The sequence below is a fragment of the Penicillium coprophilum genome, assembly GCF_028826855.1.
Source record: "Penicillium coprophilum strain IBT 35676 chromosome Unknown utg000004l_segment0_segment0, whole genome shotgun sequence".
NCBI classification, from domain to species: Eukaryota; Fungi; Ascomycota; class Eurotiomycetes; order Eurotiales; family Aspergillaceae; genus Penicillium; species Penicillium coprophilum.
In genome coordinates, this window is record NW_026622723.1 from 8,021,021 (window position 1) to 8,048,957 (window position 27,937).

A 27,937-nucleotide genomic window follows, 5' to 3' on the forward strand; every position below is an offset into this window, starting at 1 on the left:
TCGACGGGACCACATGTATGCCGTGCGAAAAGCAAGTCGAGATGAAGCTAATAGTCCTAGGTTTGATAAATTCCCGTCCTTTCGAGAGAATCCCATCTCGGCATCTTTCCCTCGGCCAGTGCCAGTGGTCTCCGCTCGGCAACGGTCTGGCCGCAGTCCGTTCAACATGTTCTCGGCGTTTCTTCGCCGGGTGACATCCTTCAAGGAGAAGGTCCCGCTTCTAAACCAACTTCACCTCAATTTCATCCTCCTCCACTATGCCTATATCATATCCTGGGTTATAATCGGCTCCATTATCGTTTACCCTGGTGGTAATATCGACTACATCGATGCCCTCTTCCAATCGGCCGGCGCCGCGACCCAAAGTGGCTTGAACACCGTCAATTTGAATAATCTCTGGCTATATCAACAAATTATTCTATACCTAATCACATGTCTGTGCACACCGATCTTCATCAACAGCGCCCTGGTGTTCATCCGGTTATACTGGTTCGAGAAGCGCTTCCAACATGTGGTCCGAGACGCTCGTGCGATGCGACGAACCCGATCACGCATGGAAACCGTGACCGATGATGGAGATAGCGAGGATATCAATATCAACCGTGCGGAGGGCGGAGTCAGCGGTCGACCGATTACGGTGATACGGGACGATTCAGGGGATGCGCGAGACACGCGGTTGACGGATCCTGGTAGCAAGAACATCAATTCCGGCGCCAACACACCAGAAGCCCGGGGTAGCAGCATCGACTCCAGCTCCGATGGAACAGACACGAGTAATGAACCCCGTTTTGGCCTCGGTAGCTTGAAGGTGCCAACCCACTTGAACCCTGAGCATCACATTGCCTTCCTGGAAAAGCAACGGAAGGACAAAGGAGCGCTGCGCATTCCAAGTCCCCGAGAGTACGACCGTGGTGGTGCACCTGAGGCCTTGGAAGAAGATGTGGCTCAGGAGGGTGAACAGGCTCAGCACTCCAGTGACCAGGAAGACCAGGACGACCAAATAAGCCCTGGTACAAACCCCGAGGAGCTCGATCAGATTGGCCCACTTGAAGGACCGCACATCACCATCAACGAGCCAGATATTTCAAGAACCCGTCCCCGCGGGAGTACGTTCCCCCGTCTTGACACTCGTCCCACTTTCCGGGAGACTAAGGACGGGAATGAGACTACGACTCTCGGCCCTAGTAACACGAGAAATACCTTTAGGGGTATTTTCCGATCTCTGACACAAGAACGTGATATGTCCACTCAGCCATATCTCAGTTGGAATGCGACAGTGGCTCGTAACTCCAATTTCGTTGATTTGACTGAGGAGCAGCGTGATGAGTTAGGCGGTATCGAATACCGTGCGCTCAAAACGTTGGCCGTTGTTCTCATCACCTACTATCTCGGTTTCCACCTCATCGGCATGGTCAGTATGATCGGCTGGATCATGACCAATGACAAGTGGGGCGATGTTGTCCGGGCTGATGGAGTTGGGCGGCCGTGGTGGGGAATCTTTACATCTGCGTCCGCCTTCAACGATCTGGGTTTCACCTTGACACCTGACTCGATGTACTCCTTCCAAAGGGCCATTTTCCCTCTGTTGATGCTATCTTTTTTGATCATTATTGGAAATACCGCCTTTCCATGTATGCTTCGTCTGATGATTTGGGTTCTTTCTAAGCTTACTCGCCAGGGGAGCGCATTATGGGAAGAATTGAAGTTCCTTCTGGATCATCCTCGTCGATGCTTCACTCTGTTATTCCCTCGCAATGCCACTTGGTGGCTGTTTGCGATCCTTATCGCATTGAACGGCATTGATCTGATCTTCTTTGTTATTCTGGATGTGAGTTTGGGGATATCTCTCCTTCCACACAATTTTTTACTGACCACGATTCCGTAGCTCAATGATTCTGCTGTCACTGCACTACCACCGGGTATTCGAGTTGTGGACGGCTTCTTCCAAGCTGCTGCGACACGAACAGCCGGTTTTGGAATCATCAGTCTTTCAGAACTTCACCCGGCCATTCAGGTCTCCTATCTGATCATGATGTATATCTCGGTCTTCCCCATCGCTATCTCCATGCGTCGGACCAATGTCTATGAAGAGAAGAGTTTGGGCATCTACGATGCCGCAGAGTTTGACGACGACGAAGATACAAATGCCCCCACTTATATTGGAGCTCACTTGCGACGTCAGCTGAGTTTCGATCTGTGGTACGTCTTTTTAGGTTTGTTTATCATTGCCATTTCAGAAGGATCAAAATTACAGAATCCGAACGACTACGCCTTCCAGCTCTTCACTGTTTTGTTTGAGGTTGTCTCGGCATACGGTACAGTGGGTCTGTCGTTTGGATACCCAGATTCCGACACCTCGTTCTCGGGACAGTTCAATGTTGTCTCCAAGTTGGTGATCATTGCCATGCAACTCCGCGGCCGTCACCGTGGTCTACCTTATGCGCTTGACCGCGCCGTTCTTCTTCCCTCTGACGCCCTCAACCGACACGAGGCCCAAGAGGGAGAGCGCCGCATGCGCCGCCGCACATCCAACCTCAGTGGCGGTGGATCGTTTGCCCAGTCGCAATCACGCACCTTATCTCAGGCAAGGAATGATGCGGGTCTGTCTTCTGGCATGGAAACCCACGACTGGCAAACCCATCCCGCTCCGAATGCAGACTCTCTGGTGCATCGTTCCTCGACTGTCCGATCCAATCGATAGAAAATGGGTGGAACCTTTCGATATTTTGTTTATACCTACAATGACTTGGCGTTCTACATATATACGTGCCCTGGTGGTTCCATTATAATTCATTGTACACATAATTTTGGAAATATTGGACTTTTGCTTGTTTAGTAGAATAAAGCTCACGGGTTGCAGCATGCCACTAACTGCAGGGACCAAGCACCTTTTAATCAATCTTACATCTCTCTAGATGGTGGTCAAATGAATTGTAACTTGATAAGGAAAGTAGAGATTGATATCAACAGGTGACCCTGCATGGTTGGTGTACGACGGAATCGACTAGACTATTTATAGCCAAGTGATCCATGGATCAGGAAAGATCTGCGCTTGTCCATTTTGGGACAGAAGAGAAGTAGATGTGCTATCCATGACGACAAACATCGCTTTCTGAGAATTATGACAAAGGCTACATTCTAAAACGCAACTCATCTCCAAGTATTCTACAAGAATTATCATCTCCACTATATCAAATATCATCATGGACCGACAGCCATATCTCAATCGTTACAGCGGGACCTCAACAGTCCCCACCGAAACCAAATCCCCAATCACAACCATCCAACCAGAAGACATTCCATCCCAAACACCCTGGTATAACCCACGAGGCTGGTCCCTATGCACGAAACTCATCGCCAGCACAATAGCCATAGTCACCATCTTGGCTGTAATACTCATCCCCGTCGAAATAATCCAAAACAGATACCCAGATTACACACCCCTCAACTACACCCTCGCAGACACATACTCCGGTCCAACCTTCTTCGACCAATTTACCTATTTCACAGATGAAGACCCAACAAAAGGTTTCGTCGTCTACGTCAACAAATCAATGGCAAGACATCTTAACCTCACTTATGCAGCTGAGAACTCGGCAATCCTACGCGTAGACGCATCGACACCCCATGCCCGGTCTGGTCGGAACTCGGTTCGCGTCGAGTCGAGGAATACCTATGATTCAGGTCTTTTTGTCTTCGATATCATTCATACTCCTTTTGGATGCGCGACTTGGCCGGCGTTGTGGTTAACGGATGGATATAATTGGCCGGGGAATGGGGAGATCGATGTGCTCGAAACTACCAATCTTGGAAGTCATGGCAATGAAGTCTCCATTCATACTACCAAGGGGTGTAAGATGGATGTCAAGCGCAAACAGACTGGTCAGGGGATCTTTACGAATTGTGATAATGTCACGAACGGGAATTCGGGGTGTGGTGTCATCGGGGATGAGTATACTTATGGGGAGGTTATGAATAACCGGGGTGGAGGTGTTTATGTGCTTGAGCTCCGTGATGCGGGCATTCGCGCTTGGTTCTTTCCGGCTGGAGCTGTTCCTGGTGATATCACGGAGGGAAATCCGGATCCAAGTCGCTGGGGGATCGCGCTGGCGGATTTCCCCGGTACTGATTGTGATATTGCGGCGCATTTCAAGAATCTGAGTATCATTATCAATATTGATCTCTGTGGTGAGCTTGCTGCTCAGAAGCAGTATTACGATACTTTGTATCATTGTCCGGCGACTTGTTCGGGTTTCGTTGCGACCAATCCTGGCAGCTTTGTTGATGCTTATTGGGAGTTCAGGAGTTTCAAGGTATATCGTGCCTCTTGAGTTTGAAAGGGCTGAGGGATAAGAATTCTCTGTTGTTCTTGTTTTACTATTTGCTATATACCAGATGATATGATTGGATTGGGTTGTAGCAAGAGGAATGTTTCTCGTTACAGCGTGTTGCTTTTTGCTATTCCATCGGCTTTTGCTGGAGTTAGATATTCGGGCTTATATGAGAGAAGTCAATGTAGGTAGCGCCCAAGCAGAAAGGTTTCGACTTCATGTTCTTTCCAAGGTGTCTTGTCTTGTTCTTCTGACTAGTGACTCGGTATCTCATAGACAGAGCAGAGAAAATCGGGTCCTACAGCTGGACTCACAATGGGGTGAACGCATCTCAACAGACCCTTGCTCCTGATTCTTCTCCGAAACACCTGTCCTTTCATTAGCCGGAAGCCAACAATCTCTCAAACAAAACTCACCACTGAAAGTTGCGCTGCCGGCTCATCACTCTCATCACTGTACCACTCCTCGCCATCGGCCTCATACTCCCTATTATCAATATCGCCCCACCACCCACTCTCCTGAGCATTATTGACGACGAGACCTAGATCGGTGCTGATAGTACCAAAGAATGGTTTTCTCCCTCGTCGCTTCGGATCAAGGCAAACTTCGTTGCTTCGTTGTAAATGAGACTTCCTGGTGATTTATGTGGTTCGCGTGGTTGGCTTGAGGATTCTTGATTTATTCCCGCGAAAAATTGTATTGTTTCGAGTACAGTCAAAACGGCCGTTGATCAGGCCAATTGTCTTTTTATGCATGGAATAAGGAAGCGGGTTATTTTAGTTGGATAGTTCTCCGCGATATATGGCAAGTCAGATGGTGATTATACTTTCTTGAAGTCTAGTAGAAAATGGAGATGTCAGAATATCCTTGAACGACAGTAAATGTGAGTTGAAATAATGCGGAACAAAGATGAGAGATAGATATTCAGTTTCACTTCGGTGCTAACTAATAAACATGGAGTGGGTATCTCTAACAAAGATGAATCGTCTATCAAGCACAATCGGCTATGAATCATTCATCCCCAGATCAAAAGACACAGAATGCATCGAGACATAACGAGATTGAACTCAACCTCGCACTGTCGCAGTGTGGGGAGCCAGCGGCCCGAATCAAATAAACCCTAGGTATACCAAACCAAATCCCGCGGTATAACAATCATGATCATCGTGACAATAGAAGTAACAAAGGAGAGGAAAACAAAAAAAAAAAATGCTACAAGTGCCGCAGAAGACTGCCATCGGCAAAGGGATTCTCAGGGGACATATCCAACAACGGCCGTGTGGCATTGCGGTCTCCCGTTGCGACGCCGTGTCCACTGCGCGGGTTTCGATGGCTAGTCGTGCTGGCTGAATGTGCCAGCAGACTGTGTGGGGTGAACTGGGCGGTGGGAAGTGCCGGGCTTCCCTCAGCAGAAATAGGAGGCGCATATGCATTTGGCTGATGACGCATACTGCGAGTAGTGTTGCGCCGCTGAGGTGTGGTTTCTACTGGTGCGGCTGGCCGGCGCCACGAAGTCGAGGGTGGGATGGCGATTCCTCCCGGCGTCTGATCTGGGCCAGTGGCGCCGTCAATCAGTTGCATGCCTGGTTGGACTTTGACACCATGGCCCTTGCCCTTGCGACTATGCTGCGGTGGCTCGGCATAGACTGGAGTGAGATCAATCAGGGGCTTCTGGTTGAGGGATGGGGTTTTATTGAAATGGGATGAATCGGGAGCTCGAGTCATGGTGTTAGTCCGGCTATTAGGACTTGAGTCGTAGCCCGGGGTTTGGGTGGATCCTCCGCTCATAAAGCCAGTGCCTGTAAAGGCTTCCTGCTTAGCCCTCCTATCGCGATCATCCCGTTCCCGCATAGCAGTTTGTCGCTGGGTGTAAGTTCGGCCTAGGAGTCCGGATGGCGCAAAAGTAGAAGTTTCCACTTCTTCGGGCGAGATGCCTGAAACTAAGGCATGCTTGTCGGTGAAGGGCCCTTCCATATCGGTATCCAGTGTCAGGGGCTGGGGATATGAAGATGGAGGGGGTACATGTCCACGAAGGGTCTTCTTCCGGGTAAAGATGTCTTTGGAGCTTGTTGGTCTCTGTTGATCGGAGCTTCCACGCTTCGGGGATTCAGTAGGAGTCTCCCGTTGTAGAAGTGGGACTTCGTTGTGCACATTTCTCGACTGATTAGTCGATTTCTTCGTTCCAGCGCGCTTTGGCGTTTCAGTCTCTTGTTTCTGGCCTACGCCTTTCTTATTGACAAGATACCAACTTCTCCATTTCTGAACTGCTCTGTACCATGTATCGGCAATGGACTTGTCGCTGGTCGAGAAAAAGTGCAAGAAGTTTTCGGTGGACAAAAACATAGATGACTTCTGCTGGCTCTTAATTGCAAAACACAACTTCTTGGGTGGCTTGATATCCTTGTTCAGCGCTCGGGCGCTGGGAAAGTAGATGTCATAGTCGGATATATGGCAGATATTGGTCTGATCTTTGGCATTCTCCTTCTTCGATATTGTGACTTGTCCGTCAGAACGCAAGGTAACATATCGCTTATCCCACTTGCGACGGCGCTGGGAATGATAAATATGGACAGTCACTGGGGATGGCTGCCCACTGGGAGCATGTCCAGCATCGAGCTGAGTCAGAGCGTCCACGCTAGAGGGGGGAATAACAATGAACTGGTTGTCCGCATCATGTGACCAGGAATTCATGACTTCTCGCACATGCTCGTAGCGGCGGAGAGGGCGCTCGAGGCCAACTTGAGAGTAAGATTCCATGAGAATAAATTTTTCTGCGTCAATGTCCCGAGATAAGTGCTTCGTGGCATCTAGCAATATATCCCGGACTTGAGTTGACGGGGTGACAGTGATATCCGCAGTGGCATCTCCGTATTTGACAAGTGCACGTCGTTCTCCGGCGTTGACAGCGCTGACAGGAGCATCAAGTCCTGGAACCACTCCGGTTCCTCCCACCCCAATGTAGTTCGGAAGGGGCTCATTCTTCTTGTCATGGTCCTTGGATCTTGAAAGTTTGACCTTCTGAAAGAAAGACTTGCGATAACCATCGTTCTCCGAGTGGGCACTGCGCGGTGGATGCGCCGGGGGGTGCGCCGGGGCCGTTTGCGATCGGGGTAATGGCGCGACTTGTTTTGGCGTGACGGAGGCCTGAGGTTGCCCAACGTGTTGCGCCGAGGTATCCTCTCCAGTCAATTGTTCCATCGCATCTTGTCGGTGCGCCTGGCGTGTGTATGCTACCTCATCTTGTGTTGCCAAAGGGCGATTGGTTGCACGTACACTTTCTCCTTCACTCCGCTGGTTCGGTTGAAGTCGCGCGTAGCTTGGAAGGGCAGGAGTAGGAGGTGCGATATTTCCATTTGACGATGGCCGATTGCGACGATATCGAGATCTGCTTCTCGCGATCGAGGGGTTTTGCTCGCCAACGCTAGCGACAGGTGCAGGTGGGGGCATTTCGACGTCGCCGGTTGTCGCACCTCGCGCACGATATCGGGAGAACTTTCGAGTCACAGACTGCGCTGCCATATTCTCACTCATGCTGGAGTTTTCTTTCCGCCAGGAGCGTTTCGTAATTTCCCAGGGCCTAATGACAGAATAAGGTTAGCGTCTTCAAAACAGCAATTTCCCGTTCCAGGCTGCGGTTTTGCGGCTTTGCGACTTTGCTCTGCAGTCTGCGACTTTCAGGGTTCTCAGTGCAAGGAAAACACGACTCTGGGAGAAAAAAAAACACAGAGACTAAATAGAATCCCATTTCTCACGATCAAACCGGCCTGTTGTCAATCGACCATACGCACCTCGTTGGGGGCAAAAGTGACCCGCACCGATCGTCAAATGGGCCGGGCTAGGCTGAGGGTGCATAGGATTTCACTTTCTTCGATAGATCATATATGAGTTGAACTTCAAAGTACATGGCATATCAATCATCGAGAGAAGAGAAGTAAACACAATTGTCCTGGTACTCCAGCTGGTTTCGTGGGGGCTGAACATTTTCGGATCTGCCGCGCCGGATGCGGTTTCACGCCAGGATATACGAGGTTGACCTGAGCACTCCGTACGAAGTACGGAGTATATATATATGAAGGTATGTGATCGACAGGTACTATTGACGCCAGTGGCACTATTAGATTGTTCAATGCAAAATGTGACACTATTATTGGATGATATATGGGGGTCCACAAGACGATCACATACTAAACTCCAGGTGTACTTGCTATTCTTCATAAATACCCGATATCATGGACATCCAAATCCCGTGGAAATGGTTTAGATCAACTTTCTTACTCCTTATACAGAGTATACAAGTTTCGTGAAGCGATAGTTGCAATGTGGTCACTGGGGCTGATTGCCCTTGATAGGCTTAAATCTCCTTTCTGATTTTCAATCGGACCCAAGTCCTTCTATATTTCATCGTTCTTACAAGGTAAATGCGTTTAAGTCGACCCTATTTCCTATAAGCACCCAATTCGCGGCGCCTGTGAGTTGTTAGCATAAACCTATGAGCAAGGGGTACAGCTATGCAGATACAGCCCATGAAGAGAACTTACCACCACACGATGAAATCCACTGTTCGCACATCAATCCCCAGCTCAGTCAGTGCCTTGGTAGATAGATGTGTATCATAAGGCCGTACAACACCCCCATTAGGATCATTGCCCTGCTTGTTGGGAATCATTCCAGGAATAGCGACACCCATTACCTGAGCCAACTTTTGGCAAATCTCATACTTGGTCATGCGGTCTTCAGACGAGAATTGCAGGATACGAGGGAAGTCCTTGCGCTTCTCCTTCTCGCGCAGGTACTTAATGACAATGTCCCGACAGACGCGCGCAACGTCCTCGGTGTTGGTTGGGTAGCGTATGGCCCAGTCGTCCATCTTCACTCCGGCATTCTCATCCGTCGCCTTCTTGACCGCGTCGACGAGTGTGTTGATCGCGCTCTCGGAGTTCTCCTTGGCATTGCCGTACAGCACCGGCACGCGCAGCACAATGCCCATGCCAGAGGCTTCAGTTGCTTCTAGTACGGCCAGCTCGCCATCACGCTTCATTTGCCCATACAAATTCGGAGGCTTGGTCTCGGCATCGTTCTCATAAGGTGCGTCGCCTTCTGTGCCGGGAAACACGTAGTCGGTCGAGATGTAGATGAGGAAAGCGCCGCGTGATTGACATTCTTTGGCCAATGTTCGAGTGGCTTCAACATTTACCCTGCGGGCTTGATCTGGGTTTTTGTCACAGAGGTCTGGGGACTTGTTTGCGGCGCCTGTGAGCTGTCAGTCGAGGATGGGGTGATCGCGTGAGCTCATTAGCTTACAATGGATGACAATTTGAGGCCTATATTAAAGTCAATCAATATCTATATTTCAGATCCAATTGGCAATACATACTTGACTTCATCGAAGAGCATCCGAATGTCTTCATCCTGCTCCAGATCGGCCTTCAAGATAGTAGGCGGGGCAGTGCGGGAGAATCCCTGGCCGACAACCAACACGCCTGAGTGTTGGAAAGTATTGAAAACAGCACGGCCAAGGAGGCCACTGGCTCCAGTAACAAGAACTGTCGATGTCATTTTGAATGTTGTGGTTAAGTGAGGAAGTTGAGAGAAGCCATTTTTCCCTTGTGGACGTGGAGAGCCACTGTGACGTAACTGACTTCTGCCAGATGTGGATATAGCTACTACACGATCAGCCTGTTGGCCAACTTTGAACATATGGGAATTCGATCAATTCCATCAATGTCATTTGTTTTTGTATATCTTGTAGAGAGTACAATATAGATTGTAGTAAGATATATCGCATGATATCATGATCGGCGTGCATTTGGAGGTCGAGTGGCGCAGGTACAGCATTCAGGGATATATATCTCGCTACAACTTTGACCGCTATACTTTAGAGTATACTTAATATACATAGTAAATTTGCATACCGAGATCAAGGCCAATTTAAACACCAAACAACATGAAGACTCTGCAAGCGTTGAATATCAAAAGCCGAAAATCTCCGAGGTCGAATCAAAATCGGCCGGGACCTGGCTCTCGGAGGCCGATCGGAGCATCGGAGTATCTTCACTGAACATTCTCAAAATTGTTCTTTCAATTCCCCAGCCATGTCTAGTACCAGGAACCTCACAGCTGCTTTGCGGCGGGCCCGAGTGCCTCGTCCTCACCTTGCCATTCGCCCCATCCAATCCATCACACCTTTCACAGTGCGCGCCTTCAGCGTCAGCTCCACCCGCAACTCCGATTCCCGCCAGATTAAGTTCACCAGCGATGCCTACCCCAACCTTCAGCGCAATCCCAACTTCGCTGAGATATCCGCCGATGATGTCGCACACTTCAAGGAGCTTCTGGGCTCCCAGTCGGCCGTGATTGATGGCGTGACTACCGATGCGACGGACGATATCGAACCCTTCAATAGCGACTGGATGCGCAAGTACCGTGGCCACACCCGGCTTGTGCTGAAGCCCCAGAATGCACAGGAGGTCAGCAAGGTGCTGAAATACTGTAACGAGCGCAAATTGGCCGTCGTGCCGCAGGGTGGAAACACTGGTCTTGTCGGTGGCTCGGTCCCGGTCTTTGATGAGATCGTCATCAACACCTCCCGCATGAACCAGATCCGCTCTTTCGATGCTGCCTCCGGTGTGTTGGTCGCTGATGCCGGTGTCATTCTTGAGACTGCTGATCAGTATCTCGCCGAGCGGGGGCATCTCTTCCCTCTGGACCTCGGTGCCAAGGGATCCTGCCACATCGGTGGAAACGTCTCCACCAACGCTGGTGGCCTGCGCCTTCTCCGCTACGGCAGTTTGCACGGTACCGTGCTGGGCCTCGAGGCGGTTCTGCCGGACGGGACCATCGTGGATGCGCTGTCGACTCTACGCAAGAACAACACTGGCTACGACATCAAGCAGCTGTTCATCGGCTCTGAGGGTACCATTGGCCTTGTGACTGCTGTCTCTATTCAGTGCCCCCCTCGCCCCAAGGCGGTTAATGTGGCTTACTTTGGTCTTGAGAGCTTCGAGCAGGTCCAGCAAGCTTACCTCGCTGCCAAGGGTCAGCTCTCGGAGATTCTCTCTGCGTTCGAGCTGATGGACGGTCGCAGCCAGCAATTGGTCATCCAATCTACGGGTAACAAGCACCCTCTTGAGGGTGAGTATCCCTTCTACTGTCTGGTGGAGACCAGCGGTTCCAACGCCGAGCACGATATGGCCAAGCTGGAGTCATTCTTGGAGAACGTTATGGGTGATGGCATTGTCGCCGACGGTGTATTGGCCCAGGATGAGACCCAGTTCCAGGCCTTGTGGCGCTGGCGCGAGGGTATCACCGAGTCCCTGAGCCACTTGGGTGGCACCTACAAGTACGATGTGTCGATTCCATTGTCCGACCTGTACCTGCTTGTGGAGGACTGCAAGGCCCGCCTCACTGAGAAGGGTCTAGTCGGTGATGATGACTCGTTCCCTGTCCGTGCTGTTGTTGGTTACGGTCACATGGGTGACTCCAATCTGCACCTGAACGTTGCCGTGCGACAGTACAGCAAGGAAGTGGAGAAGGCGATTGAGCCGTGGGTGTATGAGTGGATTCAGAAGCGCCAGGGCAGCATCAGTGCTGAGCATGGGCTTGGCGTTGCCAAGCGTGAGTTCATTGGCTACAGCCAGAACGAGACGATGGTGAAGTTGATGAAGCAGCTGAAGAACCTCTATGACCCGGTAAGTGGACTAATAGCTGCTATGTCGGTGCAATTGCTAACTTTGATTCTTAGAATGGGATCATGAACCCTTACAAATATATTTAGAGCTGGTTGCATGGGTGTTTACAATGTATAGGAGTTGGAATAACAAAAGCCATTTGCTACCAAGGAATAATCTAATCACATGTACAAGCACAGACATATACATGTACATGAATGTACACCAAGTAATAGCAAAAGGAGTAAATGATCTTCCATGGCATAGTGAATCCCTTGCAGATTTGCAGATATACCCCGGTTGCTGCCTGAGGCCGCCCGTTGCCATGTGAGACGGAGCTTGTTTGGGGTTTCTCCACCCCTTGCCCCGTTCAGGGCTTCTTGACTCTCTTGACATCTCAGTCCAAAGCTATTCAAGTACTTGGATGAGCCCTGTCGATATACCTTGTCCGACCGGAGTAGCAGGGCTGAATTATTGCACAATGGACGACATGGCGAGTCATTACCAGGTGATGGAGGAGCTGGGGAGTGAGTTGAAGCTCTAATTTTTTTTTTTTTTTTTGTCATTCCGTCGGCTAACTGTATTCTCCGTTTGCAGGCGGTAGCTTCGGAGTCGTTTACAAGGCCATTGACAAGACCGACGGCGAGATCGTTGCCATTAAACATGTACGCGCTCATGTTCTTCGACCTGTTGAGTCAAACCCCACCTTTCCGTTTCATAATTGACCCCTTTTTTAGATCGATCTCGAGTCCAGCGAGGACGATATTCAGGAGATTCAACAAGAGATTTCCGTTTTGGCTACCTGCGCTAGCCCCTACGTTACACAATACAAGGCCAGTTTTCTAAAAGGGCACAAACTATGGATTGTTATGGAATACCTAGGAGGTGGCTCTTGTTTGGATTTGGTACGTTCCTTGCTGATATTCTTATTGTGAGATAAATTGCTAATTGTCCTAGTTAAAACCTGGATGTTTTAACGAAGCCCATGTGGCCATCGTCTGCAGAGAGCTCCTCCTGGGCTTGGATTACTTGCACAATGAAGGCAAAATCCACCGTGATGTCAAGGCTGCCAATGTTCTCCTTTCTCAGACTGGAAAGGTGAAACTGGCGGATTTTGGTGTCGCCGCACAGCTGGTCAACATCAAGTCGCAGCGCAATACATTCGTCGGAACCCCTTTCTGGATGGCACCCGAGGTAATCCAGCAGGCTGGATATGACTTCAAGGCAGACATCTGGTCTTTAGGTATCACGGCGATTGAAATGATAAACGGAGAACCCCCGCATGCCAGCACACATCCGATGAAAGTCCTCTTCCTGATCCCGAAAAACCCCGCCCCTCGTCTCGAAGGAAATGAGTACAGCAACACATTCAAGGACTTCATTGCGCAATGTTTGACGAAAGACCCCGATCTTCGACCGAGTGCAAAGGAGCTATTGAGACACAAGTTTATTCGCAATGCGGGAAAGCCTGAGGCACTCCAAGAATTGATTCATCGTAAGCAGGACTGGGATGGTGGGCGTGGTGAGGCAAGAGACGTGAAGTACTATGCCGAGTCTATGCACACCATGACTAGGCCCGGTGATCTCGACGAGGATGACTGGGTCTTTGATACAATTAAGCCTCCTACAATGTGGAAGCCCAAGGGCACAGACTGGATGACATTCGATGAGGAGGACGAAAACCAGCCCGATCCAGCTCAAATGTTAGAAGAACTACATATCAGCCCACCACCACCCGCACCGCCTAAGCACCAAGCAAATTCCACCGTCCGCCGAGCTCCTACCGACCGGATCCCTACTGACCGATCTCCATCTGTCAGACGGGCTAACACCAAGCGTCGCTCAAGTGGTGTCAAACAACCCCTTGGTCTGGACTTGAGCTACGGTAACAGCCCATCTACCGTCAGACAGTTCCGCCGGGTATCAGATAAAGTCCCCAATGATCTGAACCCAGCCAAGCAGGGCTTTGATGAAAACCAAAGCCCGAAAACAGTGCCCATCGACTCTTCCAGCAAGGAGGCTCAGATTGGACGACGTGCATACAGTAAGGCAGTAGGACTTTCCTGCCAGGAAGTCCTGTCTACCACAGGAGATGGAGAGAAACGCGAGGCAATCTCCAGACTGGCTGAAGCCTGGAGCGACCTGGAAATGGTCGACCCTGAAGGCCTCTACCACATTGTCAGAATCATGAACGAGAAGCTTCAAGCAGACTCCCGCCTCTCTACTCTTCTCCCAACCACACAACCCGACTCCCCCTCGCGGCCACGCCTTGTGCTGGCCCAGAACAACCCACATCTTAAGAGCCACCGTCGTCGCCAATCATACGTCCCCGAACCCCAACCCCAGTCGCCCCCATCTGTCCCTGCCCCGGCGACATCCGCCATGGAACACACCAAACAACTCTCAGACGTCCTCTACCAGCGATGGTCAGAGGGTCTCCGCAACCGCTGGGGCGGTGCCTAATCTTACCCTCAACAACCCTCACACTCCCGAAATAACCCTCATCACACCCTGCTACTCTTTCTTCCATTCGCTGTATAGACCCAATTTGGCGTTCTGACTCTTGTACAACTCTTTGCCATTGGCTGCATCCTTGGTGTCCGTTCGTTCTGTTTAGTGTCCCTTACTCTGGTGGGACTGGTCCCGGAGTTTCTAATGATCTGGTGTAATCTTTTTGCGCTTTCTTCTGTACCCTCTTTTCTCCCGATAGAATGCTGTCTGTGCTTCTGTCTTTTTCTCTTGGCCCTTGGTCTTTTGTGTGATTTTCTTTAGGTATTTTCTACGAGTACTAGAACATACTACGTCTGAAATGTGATGAACGTCTTGATCTTTTGGTTATTTGATTCCTTGGTGTTTCACAATTGCTCTGTAAGCTTTTCGACGGATTTTTCTGGTCCAAACTTATCCAACGCTGTGCAATAAGTCCTGGCTCCCCATATTTAGAATTGCCAAAGCACAGGTCTTCGTCCACAGTGAAGTCGGTCATGGTGGGACGCTTGAGCGGGAGGTAGGGGGTACAGGAAAGCGAAAGCTCTACTGCTTTGTCGAATGGCCTCCCTATCTTCTATCATGTCTATCATTGTGTTTGTCGATCATGTTGATTTTTGGAAATGGAATTGGATCGTTGACGTTTCTGTCTAATTCTCTTTCGATATGGTTGTGTCGGACACCAATGGTTTGATAGGATTTTGTGGCCGAAGAAGGAGCCACTATGCCATACACTCACTTGGGTGTACTGCGGCTGCACAACTTAGCGTGTCTCGAATCTGTATTGCTCCTAACAGTTATCCCAGAGAAGACTTTGTATATATCTCTATGCTATAGCTAGAGATAAGCGAGAAGCTAGAGGTTGATCTGTTTTTTTCCAGTACAATATGAAAGAGGAAGAGAGAGAAAAAAGAGGCCCTCTGGGTCTGTACACCCCTGGGGTCTAACCAGATAGCCCACAAACCTAACCATCTCCATCACGACCTGAAGGCAACTTACTTCCGTTGAGACACCGCGTGGGGGGAGCACCAGTTCAGCTACCCGGGGGCATCTTGACATTATTGGTTCTTCACCTTGAATTTATACACCAAATAGGAAGGTGGATCCTTCCCGAAGTCTCCACTTTAATCTCTTCAGATCTACACCCTTCCAAGGCTACCTACAATATACAGATATAAGGACATTAAGCAGAAGAGCAGAAAATATTTCGAACAGAGCATGAAAAAGGCGTATCGAAAAGGCATATAGTTCATAAGTAAAGAAAAAATTAACATTGCTCTCAAAATGACCGGCCATGCTCACTTATTTATTTTTTTATTCTCTTTATCATATTTGAATGCTATAGGACGACAATAGTACGGAGTGGCCTCATATGGGTAACTAAGTAGTATCTAGGTAGGTATCTAGGTACGTACATACCTAGGTAAGCACATACCTAAGGTAGTGGAGCCCCAGCATTAAACTTCTTGCACTAGTGGTTGAACCATAAAGGCTTGGCGGCCATGACCATCGGCCCCAGTGCTCTCCAGGGCTTATACCCAAGAGGATCCCTATCCTACCATGTGCTACACACCGGCTTACAGGATTTTATGCACCCACAGCAAGACAATGCATAGAACTACATTTGCCACCCTGCCATTGGATCAGACTAGTTTCAAAACCAGTCTCTGCTTTCTCTTTTGGGGCTACTATGTGATCCCGTCTTGGATTTGGCTTCGAATTGTTGTTTCTGTTGGGACGAAGCCCCAGTATGGTCATATCGATCTGTCTTTCTGCTTTATCATATCTTGATCGTTCATATATGAGCGGGGACACAAAGCTGTGATCTCACATTGATATGCTGTAACCACCCCTCTTCTCATGCTTGGACGGGTGAATGCGTTAGACCAGACCGGGTTGAAACACGTTGGCTCTGATCAGACAAAGGACATTGCTAACCCTGAAAGCTAGAGAAGAAGTATTTCTTGTTAGAATCTAACAGCCATGATTATTATTGAAGCCGAGGATTGAAACAATAATCTAAAGGACAGTCGAACTATCTATTTTATATCCATATCTTCATGGTAAGGCATGCCTACCCCGGTAGAAATTAGTCTCTTACTTAATCTATAACTCCAAGTTTAGGCAACTGGCGCAGTTCTTAACACCCACCCAGCTACTAACTCACCGGCGTGTGGCTGGCAAGACGATCACATTCCCTGGACTAGAAGTTTGGGCACCTGCACGTAGCCTCAGACTAATGTGTGATGAAAACATATGAGTGAGCTGTCTATATCTACCCCGCACTTATGTCAACTAGTGGCGAAGAACTCCCACCGACAGCAACACAGGGGATGTCTCTGGCCCCCCAAAGCCCCATTGAATCAATGACCTATATCCAGTTTGAGGCTGGCAAAATGCACGTGGACGCGCGCGATGGGCTCGCGTGGGATGAAAGTGGATTTGACCTCACACCGGTTTGGACCCGAGAACCAAAGCTGGAAGCCATCGAAAATGTGTGTCGCAACAGTCTCTCATTAGATGATATGGAGACCTGCGATGTCACTTTCTATGCCGAAGGTTCCTTTAACAAGCTCTACCTAGCTCGTACCAGCAACCGCCTGTTCCTCATGCGAGTGTCTCTGCCCGTCCACCCCCACAGCAAAACGCTGGGCGAAGTTACAACGCTACAATTTCTCCGCCGCGCGACAAATATCCCTGTACCAGAAATTTTTGCATACGATGAATCAGCAAGCAATGAAATCGGATATGAATGGATTCTGATGGAACTCAAGCCCGGTGTTCCCGCGTATAAGAAATGGCGGACCTTGACCACCTTCCAAAAGGCAGCACTTGTCCAACAAATTGCTGAATTTCAAGCTCAGATGTGCCAACATACGTTCTCCGGAATTGGAACCCTCACTCCCGGCGAAGAAGCCGCTGCCCAGAATGAAAAGCCAGGCGAGATTGTTTCGACCTCATTCTTCTCGGGCAACCGTTTCAACTTCGACATACCCCGTGGGCCGTTCCGCTCAACCCACGATTGGCTTGTATCTTACCTCAAATTCGTTATCAAAAATCACACTTTGGTGAAAGAAGAAGCCGAGGATGAGGAAGACAAGGAGGACGCTGCCTTCGCTCTGTCGGTTGCCAACAGATTGGTTGAATTATTGCCCAAAATATTCCCCGCTCTTCAGAACCCCCCGAACGATCCGTACTTTGGCATCAAGATCTCAATCTCAACAATATCCTGGTGGATGAGAAAGGAAAAGTCACCGCTATCATTGATTGGGAATGTGTCTCGGCCATGCCATCTTGAATGGCTACTGGAATGCCAGAATTTTTGACTGGATCAACTCGGGAAGAAGAACCAAAGCGTGAAAAATATGCAGATGAAACCCCCGAAGAGGCACAAGAAGTGGGGCCTGCTATAGATCCCGATCTTGACAATGAGGGAAAAACGGAACTGTACTGGGTGCACCTGATGGAATACGAGACCACTCAGTTGAGGGACCTTTACATGAGGTGGATGTGTCAGCTACGACCGGGTTGGGCCGCCGATGTCAAAGAAAACACACTCAAGGATGATTTTTTCCACGCAGTATTGCGTTGTGATGATGGTTTCGCCCTCAAGAGAATTCTCCAATGGATCGACGCAGTTGAAACCGGCGAATATCCCAGGCTGATGGATGTGTTACAGGTGGGGTTCAAAGTCGAGTGAAAAGATATCAAATGCATTTTTGAAAGATTTCTCTCGAGCTTGAACACATGCATATGGGCTGAGAGCTATGGTATTCTTCAAAGCTCCCTGAAGGGCCTGTACAACAATTTCTATCATCTTCCGATAGACCCATACAAGCGGGAAAAAAAGAAAGCAAAAAAGAAGAGTGCATCATCCGTGAATCGAACACGGGCCTCGTCGATGGCAACGACGAATTCTACCACTAGACCAATGATGCTGAAGGACCAGGTGAATCAGAGCGCTGATTCGTTGGTGATGTGTAGATGGCCCAATTTTAATGAAGAAGTGAGGTTCTGCTCATGAGGTCCAGACTAGAATGGAAAGAGCTATGTCGGAAATCTGGACTACACCAGATCATTTTCCTCTCTCCGATGCCATTCGGCTAACGTTTTCAATTACCATCTCAACTTTTCCTATTCACAAATACACGATCCACAGGTCCACAGTCTAGGCCGCCGCTTTGATCTTTCTGCACGTTTCGCGTCTGATGGGCTTCAAGGGAAAGGGGATCGAATTATGAGTGAAAGGTGTCTTCAGACTTGTTAAATATAAGACATGGAATCTAAGTGTACTCTCCTGGTTAATACCTCATGATAAGCGCCTACTTTCAACTTCATGCAAGCTACTGCGACGAATCGCAGAAGACGCAATGACACTCAATCATTGAAGTAAGAATAACTCCGTAATTCCTCCTCTGGATTACATCGGCGCTACACCTCAGCCACATGGCCTGTTCTCCGGCCATTGGCTCAGCCGAACTGGACGCCAGCCCAGCGCGAAAAAGATATATCGCCCCAATTCCCTTATTGCATCAGACCGGATGAGAAGCGGGAGATATCTTCGTTTCCGAGTCTGAGCGTGGTATTTCGAGTCTCAAGAAATCTTTCACGGGTAAATACCACTGCTATCTTTCGAGGAAATCTCCTCAAAATCCCTATTTCCCCATCCGGCATGATGGATCGATCCCACCGTCGAGATTGACAAGCACTTCAGCGCCAGAGCCCCCACAAAACCACCCATTGCGGAGACAAACTTCGAAAAATTGGCTTCAACAAGGCCCAAAGATAATCACCTCGCGGAACGATAACTTGTGGTTGGAGGCTCATGGGAAGCTTCCAGCCGAGGAGCGCGTCATCGTCGAGGGATTCATCCCGCCGGACCAAGGTGTACTTCAATTCAACACGAACGATATTGTTCAAGCATTGAAAAAGAAAGGCGAGGAATAAAAATCGAAAAATGGGACGTTTCGTGCCGGAAAGCATGCGGTTAACTTCCAGGGTATACCCTCCACCAAGACCGGCAGCAACCTCGAGATCAGCCTAACTCAGTTCTTGTGCAACAGAATGCACAGTCAAATGTTGCATCGCTAACAATTCCGGAATCCATGATACCCGAGACGGTAAATCAAGATTATGATAAAGCCCCATTCAAACTTACCTGCGACAACTTCAGCCCAGCAAACGTGATTTTCAGGAGTCAAGCTGATCTCACAATAGTTGCAGTACTGGATCTAGAATGGGCTAACGCAGGTCCAGCCCAGCTATTCGCTTCGGCGCCTTGGTGGCTTCTTTTTAATCGGCCTATTGATGAAAATTGGGATTCTATGAATGGAGAACCTCCCGAGGTAGCAAGCCGCTTTCTCAGGCGTCTTGAAATGCTCAGACGTGTCTTAGATGAAGAAGAGGGAAAGATATCACAGCCCCATGAGAAAGAATTTTCCAAGCTCGTTGCATGGTCCGAGGATTCGGGTGCCATTTGTCTTCATTTGCTTGTTTCCAGTACATTTTTGACTGCTTTACTTTCCCCTGTATGCAGTTACGGCAGAGATTTGGTACGGGAAGATGCAGAGAACAAATAGACGAGATTCGTCACCAGGAAGAGCCGAGAGGCCTTCTGGCAAAAAGGCCGAGCAAGCTGGAGGTGTATAGCGAAAAGTTGGACAAGATTGAACATTACAAAGCTCTGCTAGAAAGCGAGGCAATGACAAGGGAGGGCTTTGTTGCTACAGTCAGGGGGTTTCTGAATACAAATGTATAGTATTTGTCTTGCCGTACTTTTCATCGCAAACCTCTTTTTTTTCCGTGGGTATAGTCCACCAAGCCTCTAGTTGAGTTGAGTTTGACTGAGTGGAGTTTTTCATATTATGTACATGTACTTATACAGGCCAGATGCCATGCAAGATGCAAAGACTAGGTCGAGATGCTATCCTCGGATAAATCCACTGTCTCCTTCTCCACAGGCTTCGTCTTCTGTGCCATCCACTCATGACGCAAAAGCCCCAGAGCCGTTGGTCGATCTTCAGGATCCCATTGTAGTGCCCTTCGCATCCACTGCACGAAACCTTTCACATCCCCGCCGTCGATATTGTCACCTGCCAGGGTGTCCAAGTTTCGCTCTGGTATGGGAGCCTGGCCCGTCCAATTTCCTTCTTTGTCCCAGAACAAGGAACCCAGTCGCACCTTCTCGCGGAACTCTGATGGAGGCGGGCCAAGGAGAGCAACCAGCTCTGCGATGTGGACCCGGTCATCAAAGGCCCCAACTGAGTTTCGTCCGTCGATGAGTCCCTGGGAACTAGCGTAGCCCCACGCCTGGATAAAATTTGTAAGCTTGTTGCCTTTTCCCCGATGTAAAGGTACTCACAACTAGAGCAGTAGCCCAGATATCTGCCCTGTGATCACTTTTCGATTTCAAGACCTCTTCAGGAGGCCTGCTGTGTTTTTCGACGATACCCGACATATCACTGTCTGGAAAATCCAGACGGAGGGAACGCCGTCGCCTGGAAGTATCGTCGGCGTGATAAGCTCATCATTGCTGGGTCCAGCATCTCGTCTGTGGCCGGAAGTAACGTTGAATGCTTCGTTTGGCTTTATGCCTGCTATATGATCAGTCATCCATCCTTCGAAAAAAATAGCTAGGAGCGATACGGGCAGTCAGATAACAATCGGTGTGTAGGAAATCCATCAAAATCAGTAATTGTTTCATTGTAGACCTTATCGACTCGAGATACATCTTGTCTCCTGAATGCATCTGTTCTGGGTCCATCGGGGGTCCCTCGTGAACAACACAGATATGAGAACCACGAGGACCTTTAATGGAGAAACGGTCGCTAACTTCGTGAAGAGGGCACTCGCTTTGGTCGTACAATTGTGGTGGATGGAGACGCCCATAAGCCTTAAGCATGTGGTCCACCACATAGATCTTCAAAACAACCATTCTAGGCTCCCTTCCATTAACTGTTAGAGCAGTGCTGTTCCCACTGACATAAAAGACTCACATTAAATCCACAGCATACCAAACAGTCGCCGTGGGCCCATAGCCGATCTTGTGTAGAATCTGGTACCTGTCGTTCAGGATTTCTTCCTCCTCGGCAGGATATGTGTATGTCTCGTTGGGCTCATATCCCATCGCAATCTCTTCCTCAATCTTGAGAGATGAATCCAATAACCCGAGATCGAAGACTGGGAAAACTCTCGGGTTGGACGTCCATTGTGATGAGCATCGACGCGACCAGGCTGGATCAAAGGGGGAGGTCAGTCGGTACGCGGCGATGGGAAGTTGGTGGGAAATTCCCCTGTGAATGACTCTAACGCTAGAACAAATACGCAGGGCACCTGCTCTCCCGTTCATGACGAAGACGCGGTTGGCGAATGCGCGCTTGGTTACGGAGATGCGGTTGAATGGCGGACGGGTCCCTGCATATCCCCGCGGTCTATTTATATCTCAACTTTCATTTATCACTTCAACACCGGAAGGGTGACTTGCCTTTTTCTTCAGCCTCCACTTCATGAGAATTAAGCGTGCAGCTAAAAATAAGCTTAAACAAGGCACCCGAGATGACCCCATAACATTTGGGGCCGCCCAGTGACAAAGGCTAAATCCAGGCTCGACTCATACACTGGTCACTAGACATACCGAACTGGAAACTAGAATGTAGTGGTAACTTGGACCTAGTTACATTTGGGTAAATGTGTATCACAATAGTGGGGACCCCCCATGTATTCCGTGGGACCTGTCAATGGCTACTGAGCCCCAAGCTCAGCCATCGACTTTCTCAAAGCACATCCACGAGACCTCCCAGTTTGATGTGAGCACGGACCTACACATGGACCTCAACAATTGGTCATGTTGATATCCATTTGTGTGTAAGTAAGGCACAACCCTCTACACGATCTCAGGTGGGCTACGGAGAGATGGGGGTCGAGGGCTGGAGGGAGGAAGAGAAGAAGAGAAGAGAAAGAAGGATGGGGGGGAGGCCTTTTATATCCTCACCTTTCACGTACCTTCCCAAAATGGATGACCCTTTGCTCTTGCCGTTTTGACATCTCGGACTTACTCGATCGCACCTTCCCTGGCAGGTTCTTTCCATCACTTCCCATCTCGTCTAGCCGTGCTTCTTCGTAAAGCAGCTGCTTGCGAGGCATGCTATAGGTTTAATTGAAGGATATAACATACCGGTCAATGCTCTGCAGGAGCTCATCTGAAACCCGAAGACATGACAAAACCTCGGCTGTTAGTGAAGCACAGGCATGCTTCGGCCTTGGATTAGCAACAACCGGATATCTCAACAGTTAGGAGACATACTGAGTGCTAAAGTCATGGTCTATTCTACCTTGTATTCTGTATAGATTGAACATCTATACTCTACCTCGGGGGAGATGCCAAGACCGGTAGGCTAATTAATTCCCCCTGAAACACAGCCCGTGGACTGTGGGGACCCGCTGTGGGCTGGACTCAGGAGACCAACAGCTATTATTTTTCCCCTTCTCAACTCTCCTCTGTTTTTGCATTTTACTGATTTTGTTTGTTTCTCTTATGACTTTTTGATTGATTCTGATCTCTCCTACTGGCTGGTCCACAATGGAGAGTCTTCCGGGAGCGGAGAGCCTGGTCTATGGTCCATTTCCGGACCAGACTTCAACTCCGGACTCTGCTTCCGAGCAGTGCCCTTCCACTCTATCACGCTCATCATCTCTCGCTCAGAAAAAAGGATCACTGCCTCGTACGGCCCGTCATGCCAAACGCCTTACTCTGAACTTCCCCATCAACCTGAACGATCCTGAAACACCCGATTCCAACATCACCTCCCCCGGCTCCATAACCCCAGTCACGCAGTCCGCAACTCGCCCCTCACCCGCTCAACCTCCGGGAACCCCTATGGCATTTGATGTCCCGGATGATGGCTACGATTTCCTGCGGGCCATCGCCTCGCAGGAACGGAAGGTCATGGAGCTTCGCGAGGAGCTCACGCGAGCCGAAGCAGACCTAGTGACAATTAAAAAGCAATGGGCAATGTCTGAAAAGTCTAGAAAGAGGGCGGAAATCAATCATGCGGAGCCACTAATCCCCCTTCGATCACCTGATTCCGCAACACCCGAGGCTTCAATTTCACACTGCCGGGAACAGAGCATGAGCTCAGTCACAAGTTCCACGGTATCACAAGAACGGGTGAGCCGAGATCTAGACCGACGTGCTAGTATACGTGCTGCCGCCGCACCCGGGACCAAGATTGGGACTAATGGTCGGCGAGTATTTCACGGCGCACATACACGGACTCTGTCTCTTTTGTCGCCAGTCTCAGGCCCCAACATTTCTTCCCGTGGAGAATCAGGTCCCTCGGAAGAACGTGTGGGCCGCACTCCACGGTCTGCAACACTACCATCGGTCGATCGCAAGAATGCAGCTATGATGAGTGCACAACTAGACGAAAGCCAGGTACCGGAACATCTCCTCGCGCAGTGGCAGAAGACTCTGCCTCCCCCTTCGCGGGAGGCCTTGGTACGCACAGGCAAACAAATGGCATCCGATCTGCGCGAGGGTCTGTGGACATTTTTGGAAGATATCCGACAAGCTACGGTGGGCGAGGAAGGAATCAACGGCACACAAACACGAAGCTCACCATCCAACTCATTGGCACCACCAAACAGTCGCAAGCGGGAGTCATTGGCGGGATCCCGGAGTCGAGAACGATTGCTAGCGGATGGCAAGCTATCGCGATCATCGTCATCGTCTTCGCGGGGAAGGGGGCCAGCGGCCGAGACAAAAACTGGTAAAGACACCAAGCCGGCGGAAATTTCCACGTCTTTCTGGAACGAATTCGGCATTGATACACCCGCTCAGAAGTCTCCGAACGTTCCGCGCACCCCCTCCGACAGCAAACCCGCCAACCGAAACGAGGCGAACGAAGCCGAACAGCGCGTCCACCTCTCCAGTAATTCACTCGACGCGCAGGATGAAGATTTCGACAGCTGGGATAGCTGGGACACGCCCCTATCCGCGCAGAAGACGCACACGCCCTCGTCGAGCCGATCAACAGTTGCATCCAAACGTGATCAATCGCCCGTCACACAGGGTAGCAGCCCTCGAACCAGCGCTAGGTACCGTTCGACCTTTTCTGATTTCATCTATGACAACCTCGTCATGCGCTGACCACGCTCCTAGCTTTGGCGATTTGAACCCAGCTTCCTCTGCACTAGATTCTGGTGTCTCCGAAGGCATTCCCTGGCCTGCAATTACCAAGCTGGCCCCCTCGAAGCTTCAACGAACTGCATCCAATTTGATGGCAGAATGGGAGCGCTCTCTTTCACCCTCTCCAGAGCGAACTGCCTCTCCTTCGCTCACCCGCAAGGACAGCAAGAGGGACTAGTAGGGTTCTTTTTTCCTTTCTTTCTTGTATATACTTGCTACCCATTCTTCGGCCCTATCTACGGAGTTACGTAGGGCTACGACTTCCCAATTATACCATACGAGAGCGTTGCTTCTTCTCTTGTCGATACAATTATTTTCCTTTGCTACCTTCCAACTATCTGCCTTCAATTTGCTTTGAAGATTCTGAAATACCAGTTGATTTGATCACGACGAATGCTATTTCTTTTTGTTCTCTAGCTTTATGAATACAAACGAATTTGCAAGGTTGCTATATCATTTATTATGAATAACTCCACGTACATACCTAGGTTACAGCTCTTCTCAGATTCAATAATGCATCATACAACTTACACCGATAACGGCACGATGATTTTGCGGAGCCGGGATATCACGTGCAGAAATGCTATTTGGGGCTCTTTAGTACCCCGTAAAATAAATTCAGTTACTCGCCTCCGCAAGATCTCCGCGTTCTATATTTTACTTGCTTACGCGATTCTTTACTCGCCGAGGTCTAGTCGATTGATCATTTAGGCCAGCTTGGATTCGATCCAGCGAGTACGATCTACGACCTCATTTAATTAAACCCTTATCTGCGTCAGCTTCCAACATGGCCTTTCCACTCACCACAGGCACCGCCGCGATGCCGATGGCCACCCTAGGAGGTAATCCGGACACCCAGGGAATGAATGAACAAGAACAGGCTATGGTCAAAATGGTTCGTTGTCGACCCCGATGTGTTTTTGTCCAATTCTAACGAAGGTCCGTATAGATGCAACGTGGTATGGAGTCTTGTCCTATCAAGACAGTCATCTCGGGTACCATGGGTTTCGGTCTTGGTGGTGCTTTCGGTCTCTTCATGGCCAGTGTAAGTTTTTAATTGAATAATCGACCTCCAAGGTTCATATCTAACACCCTCCGCTCTAGATGTCCTACGATTCGACTTTCACACCCCAAGGCCGCGCTATCGCCGACCTCCCCTGGCGCGAACAAGTCCGTCGCGGTTTCAAGGACATGGGAGCCCGCTCCTGGTCGTCTGCTAAGAACTTCGGTATTGTCGGTGCGCTCTACTCCGGAACCGAGTGCTGCATCGAGGGCCTGCGTGCAAAGAACGATCTTACCAACAGCGTCGCCGCGGGTTGTGTCACTGGTGGTATTCTCGGCGCAAAGGCCGGTCCCCAGGCTGCTGCCTTCGGTTGCGCTGGTTTCGCGGCGTTCAGTGCGGCTATTGATGCCTATATGAGAATGCCCGCTGATGAGTAAACGCTCAATTCGGATCCGACTTGAAGGCATGACCTTGTTGCGCTTTTCGACTTGTATATTTCTACGGCATCTGGTGTTCTGGAATAGAACGGAAGCATTGCGGGCGTTTCGGTTGTTCTTATCTGATTTTCTCAGGGAGCATGGTTACTATGGCCTGCCTCCCTTGCATTGCATGTTTTGTTTGACGCCTGCATTGCATGGCCTCTCCATATTAGATCCTTTTGGATCTGACTCTTTACTCTTATGTACAATACCACGCGTGGACATACTACATACACCACTGGCCTTTCGAGACTCACCTCTCACACTTGATACCAAATTATTTCATGCTCATATCATTAGCTAAATTTTGGAGAACCTCGATAAATCCCTTAGTCAATCCGCAAATGTCCAGCTCGCGTCAAATCCGCAGCCACTTCCTGTAGCAGTCTTCACTATGTCCGTCCCAAATGCAAAGTTGAGCAGCACCAGCACAATCCCTATAAGCCAAGCCATGTCCCAATTTACGCCTTAAAAGATCCAAATTGTGGACAAGAATACAGTTTGTTCAATTTATACACAGTCCTAAGGCAACACAATATACTTCTCCAGGTGCTTGGGAATGGAACCACGCAGGTTCTTGCTCTCGAGCCAGGTGCTGGAGAACAAGCGATCCGCATACCGATAAGCACCGTCACAGAGAATGGTCACAACAGTGTTACCCTTGCCCAACTTCTCGGCAACCTCCTTGGCGGCCACTACGTTCATCGCGGAACTAGCACCAAGGTACAGGCCCTCCTCATCCAGACAGCGGTAAACCATCTCGATAGTCTTCTCGTCACTGATGCTCACAGAGCCATCCAGCAAGTCGATATCGGGCTGCAGGTTATCAGTCACACGGCCCTGGCCAATACCCTCAGTAATACTGCTGCCAGAGCGGTCGATCAATGTACCACCGCTTTGGATGTAGCTGTGGAGAACACTGCCTGGAGGATCGGCGAGGAAGCTCTTGACACGTCCGTCACTGACAGTCTTCAGATAGCAGGTAGTACCAGCCAGGGTACCTCCGGTTCCGGTAGCGCAGGTGAACGCATCAATCTTGCCTTGGGTCTGTGCCCAGATCTCGGGTCCGGTAGTGTCGATGTGTGCTTGACGATTGGCAGTATTGTCGAACTGGTTGGTCCAGACGGCGTTTTCCAATGACTCGGCGTGCCGGCGCGCCTGGTGGTTGTAGTTCTGGGGGTTGTCGAAGGCCACCGCCGGGACCGGGTATACTTCAGCACCAAGCAGACGGAGCAGGTCGATCTTGCCCTGCGACTGGGTATTGGGCATATAAATCACTAGTTTGTAGCCCTTTGACCGACAGACATGCGCCAATCCAATGCCAGTGTTTCCGGCCGTACCCTCAACCACAGTGCCACCGGGCTTCAAGAGTCCCTTTTCCTCCGCATCTTTGACCACGAACAGCGCTGCTCGGTCCTTCACGCTGCCACCGGGGTTTTGGAACTCTGCCTTGCCAAGAACGTTGCAGCCGGTCTGCTCGGATAGCTTCTTCAATCGGATAAGCGGGGTATTGCCAATCGCTGCATTATCCACGTCAGATTAAGTATATGCAAGGGTGCGAGCTAGACGTACCCTCGGTCAATCCATTGACAACGCCCTGGGCTGTTGACACCCGGGTGCAGTAGGCAGTGGATCCCTCAGAAGCAGCACGAGCCGCCGTAGTGGCGAACCTTCGGACACTTTGACGGAACATCTTGAATTGACTTGCAATGCAAGAACGAATGGTCTAATCGACCCTCGGGAAATGACGAGCTCCCGCATCTCCGATGATCGGCATTAGTCAG

General features: G+C 49.8%; 11 protein-coding genes across 11 annotated transcripts; 7 read left to right on the forward strand and 4 right to left on the reverse strand.

Moving 5' to 3' along the window:
- Nucleotides 1-166: 166 nt before the first annotated feature.
- Nucleotides 167-2,701, forward strand: N7500_007454 (potassium ion transporter; the record flags this gene model as incomplete). The annotated part of the gene is made up of 2 exons (XM_056678598.1): nt 167-1,828; nt 1,886-2,701. The coding sequence occupies 2 exons, from the start codon at nt 167-169 to the stop codon at nt 2,699-2,701; spliced, it is 2,478 nt and encodes an 825-aa protein (XP_056533598.1).
- A 502-nt stretch (nt 2,702-3,203) lies between these two features.
- Nucleotides 3,204-4,331, forward strand: N7500_007455 (glycoside hydrolase family 16 protein; the record flags this gene model as incomplete). The annotated part of the gene is made up of 1 exon (XM_056678599.1): nt 3,204-4,331. The coding sequence occupies one exon, from the start codon at nt 3,204-3,206 to the stop codon at nt 4,329-4,331; it is 1,128 nt and encodes a 375-aa protein (XP_056533599.1).
- Nucleotides 4,332-5,543: 1,212 nt separating this feature from the next.
- On the reverse strand, nt 5,544-7,862 carry N7500_007456 (uncharacterized protein; the record flags this gene model as incomplete). The annotated part of the gene is made up of 1 exon (XM_056678600.1): nt 5,544-7,862. One exon carries the CDS (start codon nt 7,860-7,862, stop codon nt 5,544-5,546), a length of 2,319 nt encoding a protein of 772 aa, XP_056533600.1.
- A 904-nt stretch (nt 7,863-8,766) lies between these two features.
- On the reverse strand, nt 8,767-9,887 carry N7500_007457 (dTDP-4-dehydrorhamnose reductase family protein; the record flags this gene model as incomplete). The annotated part of the gene is made up of 4 exons (XM_056678601.1): nt 8,767-8,797; nt 8,870-9,581; nt 9,633-9,652; nt 9,706-9,887. The coding sequence occupies 4 exons, from the start codon at nt 9,885-9,887 to the stop codon at nt 8,767-8,769; spliced, it is 945 nt and encodes a 314-aa protein (XP_056533601.1).
- A 536-nt stretch (nt 9,888-10,423) lies between these two features.
- N7500_007458 (FAD-binding oxidoreductase) lies at nt 10,424-12,105 on the forward strand (the record flags this gene model as incomplete). The annotated part of the gene is made up of 2 exons (XM_056678602.1): nt 10,424-12,019; nt 12,073-12,105. The coding sequence occupies 2 exons, from the start codon at nt 10,424-10,426 to the stop codon at nt 12,103-12,105; spliced, it is 1,629 nt and encodes a 542-aa protein (XP_056533602.1).
- A 374-nt stretch (nt 12,106-12,479) lies between these two features.
- On the forward strand, nt 12,480-14,461 carry N7500_007459 (STE20 family serine/threonine-protein kinase; the record flags this gene model as incomplete). Its single annotated transcript, XM_056678603.1, has 4 exons — nt 12,480-12,525; nt 12,596-12,663; nt 12,736-12,903; nt 12,956-14,461. The coding sequence occupies 4 exons, from the start codon at nt 12,480-12,482 to the stop codon at nt 14,459-14,461; spliced, it is 1,788 nt and encodes a 595-aa protein (XP_056533603.1).
- Nucleotides 14,462-16,851: 2,390 nt separating this feature from the next.
- N7500_007460 (uncharacterized protein) lies at nt 16,852-17,811 on the forward strand (the record flags this gene model as incomplete). The annotated part of the gene is made up of 1 exon (XM_056678604.1): nt 16,852-17,811. One exon carries the CDS (start codon nt 16,852-16,854, stop codon nt 17,809-17,811), a length of 960 nt encoding a protein of 319 aa, XP_056533604.1.
- Nucleotides 17,812-20,395: 2,584 nt separating this feature from the next.
- N7500_007461 (uncharacterized protein) lies at nt 20,396-22,627 on the reverse strand (the record flags this gene model as incomplete). The annotated part of the gene is made up of 5 exons (XM_056678605.1): nt 20,396-20,794; nt 20,936-21,078; nt 21,131-21,429; nt 21,481-21,898; nt 22,540-22,627. The coding sequence occupies 5 exons, from the start codon at nt 22,625-22,627 to the stop codon at nt 20,396-20,398; spliced, it is 1,347 nt and encodes a 448-aa protein (XP_056533605.1).
- A 436-nt stretch (nt 22,628-23,063) lies between these two features.
- Nucleotides 23,064-24,849, forward strand: N7500_007462 (DUF4048 domain-containing protein; the record flags this gene model as incomplete). Its single annotated transcript, XM_056678606.1, has 2 exons — nt 23,064-24,580; nt 24,645-24,849. The coding sequence occupies 2 exons, from the start codon at nt 23,064-23,066 to the stop codon at nt 24,847-24,849; spliced, it is 1,722 nt and encodes a 573-aa protein (XP_056533606.1).
- A 609-nt stretch (nt 24,850-25,458) lies between these two features.
- On the forward strand, nt 25,459-26,111 carry N7500_007463 (translocation channel protein TIM22; the record flags this gene model as incomplete). The annotated part of the gene is made up of 3 exons (XM_056678607.1): nt 25,459-25,566; nt 25,621-25,716; nt 25,776-26,111. The coding sequence occupies 3 exons, from the start codon at nt 25,459-25,461 to the stop codon at nt 26,109-26,111; spliced, it is 540 nt and encodes a 179-aa protein (XP_056533607.1).
- Nucleotides 26,112-26,675: 564 nt separating this feature from the next.
- On the reverse strand, nt 26,676-27,846 carry N7500_007464 (cysteine synthase A; the record flags this gene model as incomplete). Its single annotated transcript, XM_056678608.1, has 2 exons — nt 26,676-27,673; nt 27,726-27,846. The coding sequence occupies 2 exons, from the start codon at nt 27,844-27,846 to the stop codon at nt 26,676-26,678; spliced, it is 1,119 nt and encodes a 372-aa protein (XP_056533608.1).
- Between the last annotated feature and the right edge of the window lie 91 nt (nt 27,847-27,937).